The 14,437-nt window shown below is 44.8% G+C and overlaps 4 protein-coding genes across 6 annotated transcripts; 3 read left to right on the top strand and 1 right to left on the bottom strand.

The window, feature by feature from the left end:
• Nucleotides 1-59: 59 nt before the first annotated feature.
• Nucleotides 60-5,211, bottom strand: samd8b (sterile alpha motif domain containing 8b). Of its 2 annotated transcripts, none has more exons than XM_084485239.1 (6): nucleotides 4,916-5,211; nucleotides 3,743-4,318; nucleotides 2,742-2,837; nucleotides 2,473-2,590; nucleotides 2,184-2,334; nucleotides 60-1,612 (listed from the first exon to the last, which is right to left on the bottom strand). In XM_084485239.1, the coding sequence occupies exons 2-6, from the start codon at nucleotides 4,297-4,299 to the stop codon at nucleotides 1,308-1,310; spliced, it is 1,227 nt and encodes a 408-aa protein (XP_084341365.1). In that variant the 5' UTR covers nucleotides 4,300-4,318; nucleotides 4,916-5,211; the 3' UTR covers nucleotides 60-1,307. The 2 variants fall into 2 exon arrangements, with proteins under 2 accessions (XP_084341365.1, XP_084341364.1); XM_084485238.1 differs by having other exon boundaries at nucleotides 5,063-5,211.
• Nucleotides 5,212-5,711: 500 nt separating this feature from the next.
• LOC311367079 (dual specificity protein phosphatase 13A-like) lies at nucleotides 5,712-6,598 on the top strand (the record flags this gene model as incomplete). The annotated part of the gene is made up of 3 exons (XM_084485908.1): nucleotides 5,712-5,857; nucleotides 6,019-6,236; nucleotides 6,381-6,598. 3 exons carry the CDS (start codon nucleotides 5,712-5,714, stop codon nucleotides 6,581-6,583), a joined length of 567 nt encoding a protein of 188 aa, XP_084342034.1. The 3' UTR covers nucleotides 6,584-6,598.
• A 19-nt stretch (nucleotides 6,599-6,617) lies between these two features.
• On the top strand, nucleotides 6,618-11,380 carry LOC311367080 (dual specificity protein phosphatase 13A-like). Of its 2 annotated transcripts, XM_084485910.1 has the most exons (4): nucleotides 6,618-7,163; nucleotides 7,283-7,500; nucleotides 8,153-8,404; nucleotides 11,272-11,380. In XM_084485910.1, exons 1-3 carry the CDS (start codon nucleotides 7,036-7,038, stop codon nucleotides 8,362-8,364), a joined length of 558 nt encoding a protein of 185 aa, XP_084342036.1. In that variant the 5' UTR covers nucleotides 6,618-7,035; the 3' UTR covers nucleotides 8,365-8,404; nucleotides 11,272-11,380. The 2 variants fall into 2 exon arrangements, with proteins under 2 accessions (XP_084342036.1, XP_084342035.1); XM_084485909.1 differs by lacking the exon at nucleotides 11,272-11,380 and having other exon boundaries at nucleotides 6,619-7,163; nucleotides 8,153-10,602.
• On the top strand, nucleotides 11,353-14,222 carry LOC311367078 (dual specificity phosphatase 29-like). Its single transcript, XM_084485907.1, has 3 exons — nucleotides 11,353-11,668; nucleotides 12,048-12,268; nucleotides 13,407-14,222. Exons 1-3 carry the CDS (start codon nucleotides 11,502-11,504, stop codon nucleotides 13,607-13,609), a joined length of 591 nt encoding a protein of 196 aa, XP_084342033.1. The 5' UTR covers nucleotides 11,353-11,501; the 3' UTR covers nucleotides 13,610-14,222.
• Nucleotides 14,223-14,437: the final 215 nt, after the last annotated feature.

Genomic DNA, 14,437 nt, shown 5'->3' with positions numbered 1-14,437 from the left:
TCCATTTAAAAAAAAGAATGTATGCTAACACTCCATGAATACCAATGACATTACAGCTTTATTGTATAGTGGCAATACAAAAAATGCACATCGTCTTTTTAAACAAATACATAGTTATGAGCAACTGTAAACATAGCCTCTGAATGTGCAATGTTGCAATAACCTTATATATAAAATATAAAAAATACTTGACATTTACAAAATAAATTAATACAAAATGAACAAATACGTACAAATGTAAGCAAATGCTACTCAAAAGACACCACTCCCTTGGTATTAATTTAGGCATAAATTGTACTTTTCTAGTCATGTATGTTACATATTAATACAAAAAGGATACAACTATCTATCCACAGACACATGGCCATTTACCTTGAAAGCCATTTAACATTAAAGACATCAGCTATTTAATCTACAGACAAGCCTTTTGCAACATCCATGGTGATTGGCAAATGAAAAGATATTAAGACATTTTTAGAATCTCTTACACTACATCCATTTTGGCTCCATTCGCATTATTCTTTAGTTGACATAATCAAGAGAAAGGCAGGGGCATTTGAAAAACTAACATTAAAGCCACACTAATAAACAAATTCAAGATCTGATTCATTTCACAACAAGAATTACATCAGTGGCGGTGGAAGTTAGTAAGTACTAAAGCTGTTGAAAACACAGGAATCTTACGGAATGTAGATCAATTTGTTGTTTGAAGCACTGCCAACCCGTTATACAGCGTGAGTAAGGGCTGTAGTTCGAGATTCAACCGTGTCCCGATAGCCCTGTTTGCTTTTACTAATGTCTATAGAGCTCAAGGTAAATTAAATATACAAAGTTTACCAGTAAATGTTCACTATAATTCCTATCATTGAACTTGACTTAATGAGTGATGTCTATTTAATAATTTCACAATAAATTGCATGTTGATTGAGAATTATATTTGTCTATAAATACATTTATTTATATTCTTGGAATAGTTCTAATTTAACAACATAAAAAAAAAATACTGTGCAAGCCACTAAATAAAAAAAAAGATTCTTGTAGTGACGCGTGTTAAATGTGAATGAGAAGTGAATTGTATTGTGTTTTAACAAACTGGACGGTTCATCGGATCCTACACGATCCACTCCTGGAAATACTGACAGAAGTCCCGAACGTGAGGTTTCATCATGACGTTTGCACCCTGTCGGTACTAGGCGTCGTCAGCGTGACCTGAGCCATGGGAGAAGGCTCCTAAACAGTTGGCAACAGTTTGATGGAGGACAATAAAAATAAAAAATATTACTGGCACGCTTTGAGTCTGGACGCCCTCAGCCAAAAAAACGCCGCAGCGAGACGGGCCTGGCGAAGGGCCAGCAGTACTCGTTGGGCACGGGCCCGTTGACGTTGCACTCGAAGAAGGAGAACATGGGGAACCAGATGCGGGCGCGGCGGCTCTGCTGGTAGGCGCGCGTGTTGGCCAGTGTGTGGTAGTACAGGAAGAGTCTGGTGGTGATGTAGAAGGCTATGAAGACGTCGATGGAGTAGTGCTCATGGGCGGCCAGGATGAAGAAGATGCCAAACAGGTTGAGGACCCACGACAGGGTGTGGATGAAGTTCCACGTCCTGGGGGTGTCTGTCGCAGAAATGGGGAACACCGCATGTTAAATGATGCTGTACAGCCACGCTATATACAAGCATTGTTCAAAGTGGCTACCTAATAATTCTGCAAATATTTTATTTTAAATAGATGTCTGTTTATTTTAGATCTATCACCCAATGAGTTAAGATATTCACGGTTTATAAATGTTAGGAGCTGGGTGTCGGTGGCGACTTCCCCTTCATGCATTCAAATCACTAGTAGCACACAGCCACTAATGCAGTAGTGGTTGTTCTGACCAGAGAGGTTATGACGGAGCTACCATAACAGACTCGCGGTTCTCAATCTGTTTTTCCCGCCATAGGTGCAGCCAAAGAGATCAAAACTGAGATCTTTGAAATCAATAAGAAATATTATTTTGGTTTATTATCGTTTCAAACTGTGGAAGTGGTTCTGCCCATCACTGTGGTACCGCTTGCAACCACCAGATGGTAGCAGGAACATCCTAATCAGACGTTTTCCTTTTCCTAACAATGCTTTGCCCCCTAGTTCAACCTCCCTCAGGGAAGTTATATAGAGCCTAATAACACAGTGTTGGAAAACTCACACTCTGTGACAAAAAAGTTGAGCATGGTGATCACCACCGTGTGGCCGCTGAACATGTAGTCCCCGCATGTATGCACTCCGGTGAGGCTCATCCCGAAGCCGCTCCAGATGGCCACCGCTCGATGAAGTTTGGCCCACATGTCCCCATAAATCTGGAATGGGGGAGCAGAGGCAACCAACGATGACAAACAATGTAAAAATAAAAATTGAGCGCCCAAACTAGATTACGCACGCAATTCTGCCAGCCTGCCAGCTGGGTGTGGTTGGGCACAGACGACCGGGCTGCTCACCTTTCCCGAACACTGCAGGTGCTGTCCCGGGACGGACAGGGAGGTGACGAACATGGTGATGCAGCGCAGCATGAACACGGTGCCCATGAGGCTGCAGAGGCGGCGCAGCAGAATGGACCTGGGAGAGAGCGCAGAAGGGAGAGAGCAGGGCTTCAGAACGTAGCCTTATTGGAGGTGTGCTCCCTTATTTTGCCTATCGACTCTCAGGTCAAGGTGGGGTGTGTCATGTGTATACGTGCATCTGAAACACAAGGAAATGGATACTCCACCTGTGCTTGTGCAGCAGCAGAACGAGCAGCCAGATATTGCAGAGGATCACGCCACAAGCTTCAGCCATGGCAAAGGCCCAAGGTATTCTGGGCACACTGGTAAACAAAAAAAAGAAAAGAAAAAAGGTTCAAGTTTGAAATTACACAGCCGAGTACCTAGCTCTCAAAATAGCATCAATAATTGCCTGAAGGCTATTAGATTCCACATAATTACTAAACCAACCATAATTTAATCAATCTAATCAAATCAATCCAATTCTAGTTAAACAGCTGGGAGTTCGGACAGATTGCAGAGTAACAACAAGTTCAAATTCAGTAATTTTTCCGAAAAGTATTCTACCCCTTTCCCAGCATCAGCTCTCACAGCGAGCGAAGACACTCATGCATCTCAATGTAAACAACCGTTGACCCACTGGTTTCGCTTAGAAGTGGGTCAAAGTTAGTCCATTCAATACGCAAGGACACTGGCTTTTAGAAAGCAGGGCATTCATAATGTCCACTCTCTGACCTGATATCACAGATTATATTTGAAATTAGGGCTGGGTGGAAAAATTTACCAACACATTATGTATGAGGACTTTTACACAATAAAGATATAGAATATGATACTTGTGATTAAAAATCCTTATACCATTGTTAAACAGGCACAATGAGTCATTACACTGCTATGTACACAGTTATTCACAGAATAGGATTAGAAAAAACAAGTGGCATTCCTAGCATTGCAGAGCACATCTTGGTAATCATAATCCTTTTAAGACGACAGAGCGAGCTAAGTGACTGCGCTGAGTCACTCGCTTTGTTTAACCATGACTTTCTCATACCACACAAGGAAGATGAGCAATAATTCTGAATAATTTCATAGCCCTATATAAAACACAAGGCCCGCAGACATATCTTGCCCGATTCAAGGATTAGTAAAAAAGTTATGTTTGTTAACTTAAACTCTCCTTGAACCTGACAAAACATTACAAACTAGAGATGAGACTGATCACACCCACCTGTCTAAAAAGATGTCCGGCAGAGGCGGGTAGGTGCGCATGTCCGGCACCCGCTCGTGCACGATGACCATGACGAAGGAGGTAAACCCGAACACGAACACCACGTACACGGAGCTGAGAGCCGTCTTCCAGTACTCGGGGTCCAGGCGGCGGGACTGCTGCTTGTACTTCCCGTTGGTGTACTGATGGTACTCCTCGCCGACCGGCGCCGTCTCCGCGCTGTCGCACTCCCGGCCGGCGTCCCCGTTGCACAGCCAGTCCATGCCACCTCCGGGGCCCGTGGGGGAGTGGCCGTCGAAGGGCAGGCCCAGCTCCTCCAGCAGGTCCATGTTCTGCTTCTGGAGCTTGCGGATGGACAGCATCAGCCTCTTGATGTCCCCGAGCACCTTGAGCTCCAAGGGCGGCGAGCGGAGGTCATACTCGCTGAGGCTGAGCAGGCTGGTGCCATCCAGTCGGTGTCGGTTGCACAGCAGGTCCACGTAGTCACAGAAGCCCTCCTCCTTCAGCCACCGGGCGACGTGCTTGGTGGTCCAGCGACGAATGCTAAGCTGGGTCATTTCCTCCACACCGAGAGAGCTATAGGATGGATCAGATTTTCAACACATTAATGATGATAGAAATCTGACATAAAAAGTCCAAAAAAGGTATTTCACCGTGTATAGATATGTATATACTACGCAGAAGAAACGTCTGGAAAAGTCAGAATAGTAGTTGTTTATAGAGCATAGGAACACTTCGGAGTCAGGAAACGCAAATATGTGCTTTTGCTTGAGTAAGAAGTTTGCACAATCATAGGCGTTTGCACAATGAGATCCACGCCCACTATTTATATTCCTAAATTAAGTCGAGGGAGGGGCAAGGAGGGACCCCAAGTACCTACTACTACACGCCAAAGATATATTCTCCTGTAATTAGGCCTTGACAATATATATAACCTCTGTATAATCAAATGATAAGATATTATAACAATTGATTGTGTGTCCTGTGCAAAACACGTCCCCCTAATACAGACGGAAGATTCTGAATATAAATAATATATCATATTGTTATTATGTTATAAAGAACTACACAAATATGGACAAATATGTCTAATTGGGAAAAGCTTTTAGTGACATTACGGAAAAAGCTATCCAAAAGCTACGGCTAATAAACGTCAAGGTTGAAATAACTCACTTAAAAGGGTCATGAAGTGATAATCCTCAGTGTATCTGATCACATCTCTTCTATTGCGTTGGCCATCCAGACAGCTAAGTGGCTAATGCTCACTAGCTTGAACTACCTAGCAGACATAAGCATGTTTAAGGCGGATTGGTTACTCACTGTAATCTGGTGCAGCACAAGACAACGCGACAGCGTGTTTGGAAAGCTAGCTATATGTCATCTCTCACGAATCTTGTGAAAGCGTATCGACATGCACTGTGATGATTATATGTTTGAATATCATTTCGCCTGGGTTTCTGTGGTTAGCATAACTGTTGACAACACACCGTAACGCCTTAAAGAGCTGCGCAAAATAAATGTCTTTTATGTTGGCCGTGCCGTCAGTTACCAATTGCGACCCCTATCGACAAAATAATGTATTGCACCATTTATGTTAGACCTACCTGTAGAGATTTCATTTCACACATAGCAATTGTGGTTAAGGTTGATGCCTGTGTTGTTGCATATAAAAGCCCATTCCAATCATTAAAACAAAGGGTTAGGGTTAGAAAAAAAAACACGATTAAATCGTTTGAATAAAGTTCATAAAGGTATTTCCATTTGTGAAACATATTGTGCATAGCCTAAAAGAAACAACCAGTTGAAAAATGGAAATTAAACTGCATAAAATAAATGTGCAGTCAGAAATTGGGTTACTGTTTTATTTTTAGCCTAAGAACACCTGTTGTTGCCACTGGACCGCTTCACTGAACTCTCAGTAGTGAACACTGATTACAGGACAGTGGGTGGGTTAGCTCCTCTGTCAGTCATGATCAGTCAACGGGAAAGCGACGTCTCCGCGGGAACTCCGTGGGGCACTCCCACCGTGAAGGAGTTGGAGAAAGTTTTGTATGGAGGAAAACGATTTGGCAATAACACGGACGAGGTTTGGCCCAACTTGTTCATTGGAAATATGTAAGCCTGATAACATATTGGAATGCATAATAGTTCAATAGGCTAATGATTCCCCTTATGTTTGATCAGTTTATCTCTTTTATTTAACAATAATATATCCCAATAGTTTATGAAATACGTTCATAGCAGCCGATACATTAACCGTTCACTTGACCACACAGGTCAGTCGCCAATGATCGTTATAGTCTTTGGAAACTGGGCATCACGCACGTCCTTAACGCTGCCCACGGAAAGGCGCACTGCCAGGGCAGTGCTCGGTTCTATGGATCCACCGTGGACTACCTCGGCGTGCCCGCGGATGACGCTCCCGCCTTTAATCTTTCTCGCTATTTCTCCCCCTGCTCGGACTACATTCAGAAGGCCCTTGACACCCCTGGTGGTAAATAATAGCATACAAACCCCTTTGTTATTTTTTCTCAGAACCCGAATGCATAGAATTTACTATTTATGTCCGGGGGGGGGGGGGGGGGGGGGGGGGGGGAGTATAACTTTAGTGTAACTTGGTCATGTTGGTCTTTCCCAGCTAGAGTGATTGTGCACTGTGCGGTGGGGGTGAGCAGGTCCGCCTCGCTGGTCCTGGCCTACCTGATGATCCGCCACCATTACCCGCTGCTGGACGCCATCCATAAGGTCAAAGAACGACGCTGGATTTTCCCAAACAGAGGATTCCTCAAACAGCTGCGTGCTTTGGACATAACGTTAAAAAACCGAGCAGAGAACGAATGACTGTTTACCGGCCTTATAGTTCACATTTTTAATATCATCGTCATCTGCATCTTTTTTCAAGCACTTGATTGGACTGGATTCTTCATGAACGACGATGTGGTAGTATGCCTACATGTTACAGACACAATAACAACAACACCATTTAACCTTTGACTATAGCTTAATTTGCATATTATTGGCTACATGAGTATTTTTGTGTATATTCTGGGAGTATAAAAGTGAGAAAATAAAATCCCCGCCCACTGGTAAGACTACACGGCGGGTCAGGGTTCAGCTCTAAATTAGGAAGCTGTCCCGGGACAGTCAAAACACACCTGCTCCGGCAGATCACACTGTGCAGGGGGCAGGCGGGCAGGCTTTTAATAATAATAATAATAATAATAATAATAATAATAATAACTACCCCTTTGGAATAAGGCAGACCGTCTAGTCAGGGGGCGATTTAAATTAAAATGTCCGCCTTGAAAGACAAGCGTAAACAGTACATGACAGTGAAGGATTTGCAGAAAGTTTTGGACTCGTGCAATCTACAGCTACATCAAGTGGATGAGGTTTGGCCAAACATCTACATCGGGAATGTGTAAGTAGCTAAGCTATTCTACAGGGCTGTTTGACATCCACAATGAAACGTCTTACGCATGAGAAAATGTGTTGTTGTGTATAAAGTATGACATTTCACTCCCTTTCTGTACTCTGCAGACACGTAGCCCAGAACAGGAGTGCTTTGCAGAAACTAGGGATTACTCATGTGTTGAATGCTGCCCATTCCAAGCGAGGCAGCATCGGGGACCAAAGATTTTATGGCAACGACATTGTGTATTGTGGCATTCCCGCGGATGACTCCACCTACTTTGACATGGACGTTTACTTCAAACCTGCTGCTGATTTCATTCACAAGGCACTGAAATCTCCAGATGGTAAGGCTCCTCAAGGCGCCTGATTCGCAACAATGGATGAATGAGTTATTTCAATTACGGCAAAACCGCTGATGGATGCAATGCGTACTCTGTTTAAAACAGCATTAGACGGGCGTCTGAATTCAGGTTATTAGTGCCAACATATGCCTTTTCATTTTTCTTTCAAGTCCAGTTCTTTGAATTGTTTTTTTTCCCCTCCCCATGTCATTTAATAATTCTTTAATAAAACCCATTCACCCCAACCCTCGGTGTCCCATGCTGTCATTTCATTTCATGTCGTTACGCCCCTGGCAGTACTGGGGTGGAGATGGAAGCAGTCAGGGGTCCAACCCTTACAGAATTCAAGTCCATCATGAGCTCACCACCACAGTGTCTTTTAAAGCATAGCGATCAAGTCAAGGACGTCCTCTCACAGTCAGAGACAGAGAGATACAGAGACAGAGAGAGACAGAGAGAGAGAGAAACCTATTTTATGGAAAGGAAATTAATCATGGACACTCTTTTCAGCTGGCAGTAGGATGGCTGAGAGAGTCGATAACGAAGGCCTCCAGTTTGACATGAGCAGCCACCTAAAACAGACCTCTGGCCAATCCGTTGGCCTCTCCCTCCCTCATCGCTCTCTTTCTCTCCCACTCCCCTCTCTCTATTTTAGGCAAGGTTCTGGTGCACTGCATCATGGGACTGAGCCGCTCCTCCACCTTAGTGCTTGCCTACCTCATGATCCACTGTCACGTCCCCCTCCGTCAGGCCCTGAAGAACCTGGTGGAGAAGAGGGCCATCTACCCCAACCGCAACTTCCTGGCTCTGCTGCTGGACCTCGACCTGCAGCTGAAGAGAAAGGAGAGAACGTGCCTCATCCTGTAATCTGCTGAGACGTGCGCTGTATGGCACTCTTTATTCAGTGGTCAGTGCACACGAGAAAACCCACAGCATCTCTAAAGGCTTAGTTATGGTTCCAAGTCGTACTCAACGGAAGGGGGTTTACTGCCCCATTACGTCCTATGCGGACCCTCCTCGCGTCCACCGCAAGTGCCTGACGTGCGTCTCCCAAAAATTGTAACCTTGCGTCAAGGCGACGCAGCAGCAAGGGCTGCGATTGGGCCGCTCACTAAAAACACGACGCAGGACCAAAACAGGTTCACAACTGTGTCGAAGCGTCTGTGTGGTCATTGCGTTGTGTCGACGTGGAACCATAACTGAGCCTTGAGTAACCAAGAGTCTGAGCACTACTGGGTACTATGTTATCTGCTTTGAGCACATGGAGCAACACCAGGAGATGATAAGACCGCATGAGGCAACACTAAAATACTCGGGTCTTGGACTGCTGTTTTTCATTTTATACAATGATCTAGCGTTGAGCACAGTGTTTTGTATCACAACAAAATGGACCAAAACTATTAAGAGGACACGCGACTATTCATTTGTTGTTGTATTTAATGTGCACTGTGCTCAGATGTTTATGATAAATCAAAAATCGATGCAGCTCAGAAGAGAAGAGACCTTTTTAGACCTAACTCAAAAAATACCTCTTTTATTATTCAAGTTAACTATTCAAACTTTTTACTGGGATCATTTATGGTATTGGAAGCATGGCGAACATCTGCCTTTCCCACACTATGTAGTCATTCACACAATTCAATTAACTTTATTATTCTTCATTTGTGTGCAAGTGTCCCGTTCTTGGTTTATCTTTCAGGGAAAACAGACGGTGAAGCTGGAATCACTTTGAGATGAGTTTAAGATGTTAACCTAAAAAGGAAGAAAAATAAAGTAAACGTAGAGAGACTGGGGGACAGACGTACGTCTGAACCATGATGCACACTCTCATAAATATGTTATTACGTTCTTACATGTGTGACTGGGGGACAGACAGACATCTGAACCATGATGCACACTCTCATACATATGTGATTACATTTATGTTGATGTGCAATGTATGACGCACAGTATTTATACTCGTAGTGTATTGATTTCCATATACACTCGTCCAAAACACATACACAACATGTTCTGGTCCTTGCAAAGGCAATCATGTCCACAAAGACAGTTCTTTGCAAAGCATCCCCATTTTTATGAATGCATTGTGGAATACCCAGAGATACTTTCCAGTGCCATTAAAGGGCTGATATTATGCCACCAGGTGTGAGTGTGATTAGCCATTAGACTGATAGATCAGTCTACCAGCCTACCCAGTGGACACTCCCACTTGTGATTGCCACGAAAACACAGGAAAAGGCAGTTTTTCAAACGGCTTTCAATGGCTTAACACACCCACACCTGGTGGCATAATATCACCCCTTTAATTCGACCAACAATAACAAAAAACAAACAGACAAATCACCTCCACATCCACCGAAGAGCACCAGAGCAGTTCATAAAGCCTACTAGTGGTGGAGCAGAAAAAAAAAGAAGAAGCATTTTTCTGTTTAGCCGCTCTGTGGTAACCGTGGGCACTTTCCCGATACGAAGCATCTTTAATTACACAGAAGTGGAGCAGAAAGGACAGGCTAGCCTCGGGCTACGGGGAGGCTATGAAAGCTGCAGCGCAACATGTGCACCCAGGGAAATCAGTTCTCCGGCCTCCTAACTGTGGGAGGGAAGGGGGAAGGCTGGTGCTTATAGATCAATGAGGAGCGCGGAGAGCAGCCCGCGGTGCGGCGCGCCTCTCCACGTGTTGCTCCTCTGCTGCGGCCCCGATGCGCTCCACCTAGCCTCTTCAACTCATCAAAGCGGGTACACAACTTGCAAGCAAAACTTGGGGGAAGTGTGTGAAGATGTATAGGCTTTTTCTCTGTCTCGCAGGCGTACGTGGGGGAAGCAAAGGATGGTATACACACACACACTCACACACGCATACAGTATGTGCACACACGTACACAAGTCTCTTGTGTTCAAAAGGCTTTCTGGAATAGCCTGGCAAAGGGGCGATGAAGACGTCGGGATGGTGCGAGTGTAGCTCCATATGCCAAGGCGGCTTTACCAAAGGTCAGCGAAACGGATTCAGTCACAGCGATTCATCCCTATGGAGGTCGTGACAATAAGTCTCTGAAACCCCTTGCTCCTGTACAGCACATTATGTCTTTCTACACCGGCGAGCTGCAAGGACTGAGAGAGAGAGGGGGGGGGGGGGGGGGGAAACGCTTTCTTTACAGTGACAATGCAATGCACACACCGGCGATGTAAACGCTCCCGGCCTCAGGATAACTCTGCTTCCTTGAGTGAATGCAAATGTATACAGTATGCATAATGGAAGCCTTCAACACCCCCCCGTGTATAGCGGAGACGCTCAGGTTGGTCTTGCCGGCAGGAAATAAAGAATGGAGCTTTATGAGACGCTATTTTTTTTTTTCTTCCGTTTCCTATTCCCTAGAAAGGGATGCACTTAGCAAGTTATATAGGGCCCATGCTGTACTGTATACATTTATATACATTAAAGTGTGTGTGTGTGTGTATGTGTGTGAGAGTTAGTGCCTGTATATTTATGTGGTAAATGTTTTTATAAACAGCATAGAAACAGAAACAGGATGTATCTCGATATTTTCATCTGAATCATGCTCCATTGGGTCATTTCCGTCGATAGCTTTGAATTGACTCCGGAGGAAACATGTCAGAGCATTGTCAAAACATTAAAATACATTGTTTAACGACCCAACCACAGTCATTCTAACCACTAACATAGTCAGACACTAAAACGCTAATGTAGTCAGATGAGGTAATCTCCCACAATATCCCATCACCTCATGCTGAGTGTAACCCAATGTGCGTTCTCAGGCACGTGGGTCGAGATGTGTCAGGTATGTGGGGGCACATTCCTGGCCCCTCCGACAACCATGATGACTTACCCCTGGAGACGCCGCGGGTGTTGTGCTTTTTAAAGCACGGCGCTGTCACATAGCTCCTAGGGACCGAACTGGAACACCCGCCGGTTGGTGACTATCCACATGCGGCGCTTTGGGTTCGCTGGGGTGTGGAACCAGGGACGGCGGTGAGCGACCACAGAGATGCCCAGGGGCCTCAGCAGCAGTGGTGTGGCCGGCCCCGGGGGCTTGGGGACCAACGGTAGGTACGAGACGCCCCAGGCTTCAGAGCTGCAGAGGCTGATGTGGACCAAGAACGGGGCCAGTGGCCACCTGGACCAAGTCCAACCCAGGATCTACGTGGGAGACATGTGAGTCCCGTGCACAGCGGCAGTCCACTCTTCTTTGTGTGTTTTGTCATCTTGGAGCACGGCTGTAGAAAATGTCATGATTTTCTGCTGAGCTGTATGGCTAAACGTTAGGTGTTCCCAACGTGAGAATTCCTTTAATGTCTCAACAAGGAGGTGAGGACCCACGTGCCTCACAACACACTTAAGTCTCTTTTACCCGAACCCGATTCACTTAGTGAATACCTATTTAATGAATGAGCAGTTAGAGGCATGGCCGTCTCGCTCAAGTGTGCCTGCTACAAGTAGCCGGCAGCCATTGGGAAATGAAAAACCCTGGACCTTTTCAGCTGGGAGTGTCCCTCTGAAGTCAGCAGCTGAGCCGGATCTCCTTTCCCGCTAGGTACGCGGCGAAGGACAAGAGATCCCTCCTCGCCCACCGCATCACCCACGTGCTCAACGCCGCCGATGGGAAGTTCAACGTGAACACGGGGGCCAAATTCTACCGGGACACCAAGATCATGTACCACGGAGTGGCGGCCTTCGACATGCCGACCTTCGACATGAGCCCCTTCTTCGCCACGGCGGCCGACTTCATCAGGAACGCCCTGAGCACGCCCACAGGTGAGGGAACCCCTCCTGTTGGGCCGTGTCCTCAGCATTCCCCTCCTCACCCCCATCACTTTGTCGGAAACATTAACGTAGCAAAGACCAATCTGCCTGTTAGGAGATCCGGGGAAACACGTGTCAGTCAGCTCCCATTACACCAGCCCTGTGTTGTTATTAGTCATTAAAATGCAAATCCAGCAAGGGGAACAATGTATCAAGCTAATATCTGCCTGCCCGCCCTGCCAACCCTCCCAGGGTAATCTCCTCATAAGCTAAGACCGTGGGACAGAGAAATTGGTTTTAAATGGATTGCTCTGGTAATTTGTAAGCAACACTTCCATTGGACATGGAAATTACACAATTACGATTGTGGCCTTCTGCTGCTCCCGTTATGCAAAGCGAAGGCAGTATCTGACATGGGGGTAATAAAGTGAGCTACATCCCCCCAACCCCCCCCACACCCCCACATCCTGCCCGCCCGCCCGCCCCACACACACCCAACACACCCCCCCCACACGCCGGCTGGCCAGGCGCCGCGGTGTGTGGCGGCCTGTACTGTAATCCCCTGGCGGAAATACACAACCACCAAGACAGTTCAATTACGCGGTCCTCTGGGCTCTAATCCTCGGGGCGTGATAAAGGAATCGAGGATTAGCATGTGTAGAAACATTTGCAGCGACGCTGGTGAAAACTTTGACTTTGATCGGTTAGAAACGGTCGCTTGTCTGCAATGTGGAGTTTCTTTCCGGGCTCTGCAAATAGGATTGAAGAGAAAACAGCGATGTTATACAAGAGACATGTGGGTTGTTTGTGTAACCTACTGGGAAGAGACGAGGGGTGGAAGCCTTATTGGTCGGGAGTTTAGGTTTTGAAAGGAAAAAATGATGAAAACAACAAAGCATGCTGTTTTTAGTTTTTTGAACACCAACCATATGCATCTGGGGATATTCTCAATGTTGGGATTATCTCAGGGGCCTAATTTTCTATAAAAACATGTTTTTCTATATAAACTTGATATAAACGGGATGGATCCTGTAGATTAACAATGTTATGGGAATCAACTCTGTATTTCATTAAAAAGTTTGACTAATAAACAATAACAACCACAGCGAAAATGAAAGTCAACGCCACGTGTGTTTTGATTGGCCGCCAGCAAAGGTGCTGGTGCACTGCGTGATGGGCCAGAGCCGCTCGTCCACCCTGGTGCTGGCCTATCTGATGATCCACGAGAACCTGACGCTGGCGGACGCCATCAGAGCCGTCAGCACCGGCCGCAACATCAGCCCCAACGCCGGCTTCCTGGAGCAGCTCAGAGCGCTGGACCGAGAGCTCAACGCCCGCAGAGCTCGGAGCTGAGGAACATGTGTATACTCATGTTATATTCATACTCTAGAGTATGTATAGAGTACGGATCTAATGTTACTATATTACATATATATATATATATATATATATATACTGTATATATATTTATATATTCATACTCAAGGTCTAGAGTAGATCTAGAGTACAAATCTAATGTTAATATATATAAATATAAATAAAAAATAAATATAAATAAAAAAATATATACTCATATTAAATTCATACTCAAGAGTATGTATAGAGTACGGATCTAATATTACTATATATACACTGTATATATACTTATATTATATTCATACTCAAGATGGTGAGGCATTTAATGCCTCAGCCTCACCATTATGATTATAATAGGATAGTACTACATTAAAGTATGATTATAATAGGAATATATGAATATATATATATATATATATATATATATATATATATATATATATAATTATATGCATAAAATTGAAAGTATGATGTACAGTTTGTTATTCAGAATAATTGTCTACAAATGTATTTGATAGGGTGTATTACCTGCCATGTGGACATAAATGTTAATGCTCATGAAAAACAATATTATCATAACTGAATAAATGATTAAAGGCAGTGTCTAAAAGGCCAGTTTTAATGTGATGCAATTAAAAAATATGCATTTGAACCCTGTCGTTGAATGATGAACGTTTTACGTGCTTTTATATCCAAACACAATGTGCCGGGTAATTAAAGTGCTTGATACTGGACAGTGAAAGCGCGTTACTATATATAGTCAGACATCTGGAAACACCGGTACCGAGTCGTGAGTTGTCACAACACATGCACTCTGGCTTGTGT

This window comes from Micromesistius poutassou (assembly GCF_964030765.1).
Source record: "Micromesistius poutassou genome assembly, chromosome: 21".
NCBI lineage: Eukaryota > Metazoa > Chordata > Actinopteri > Gadiformes > Gadidae > Micromesistius > Micromesistius poutassou.
This window is presented reverse-complemented; position numbering and strand designations above follow the sequence as displayed.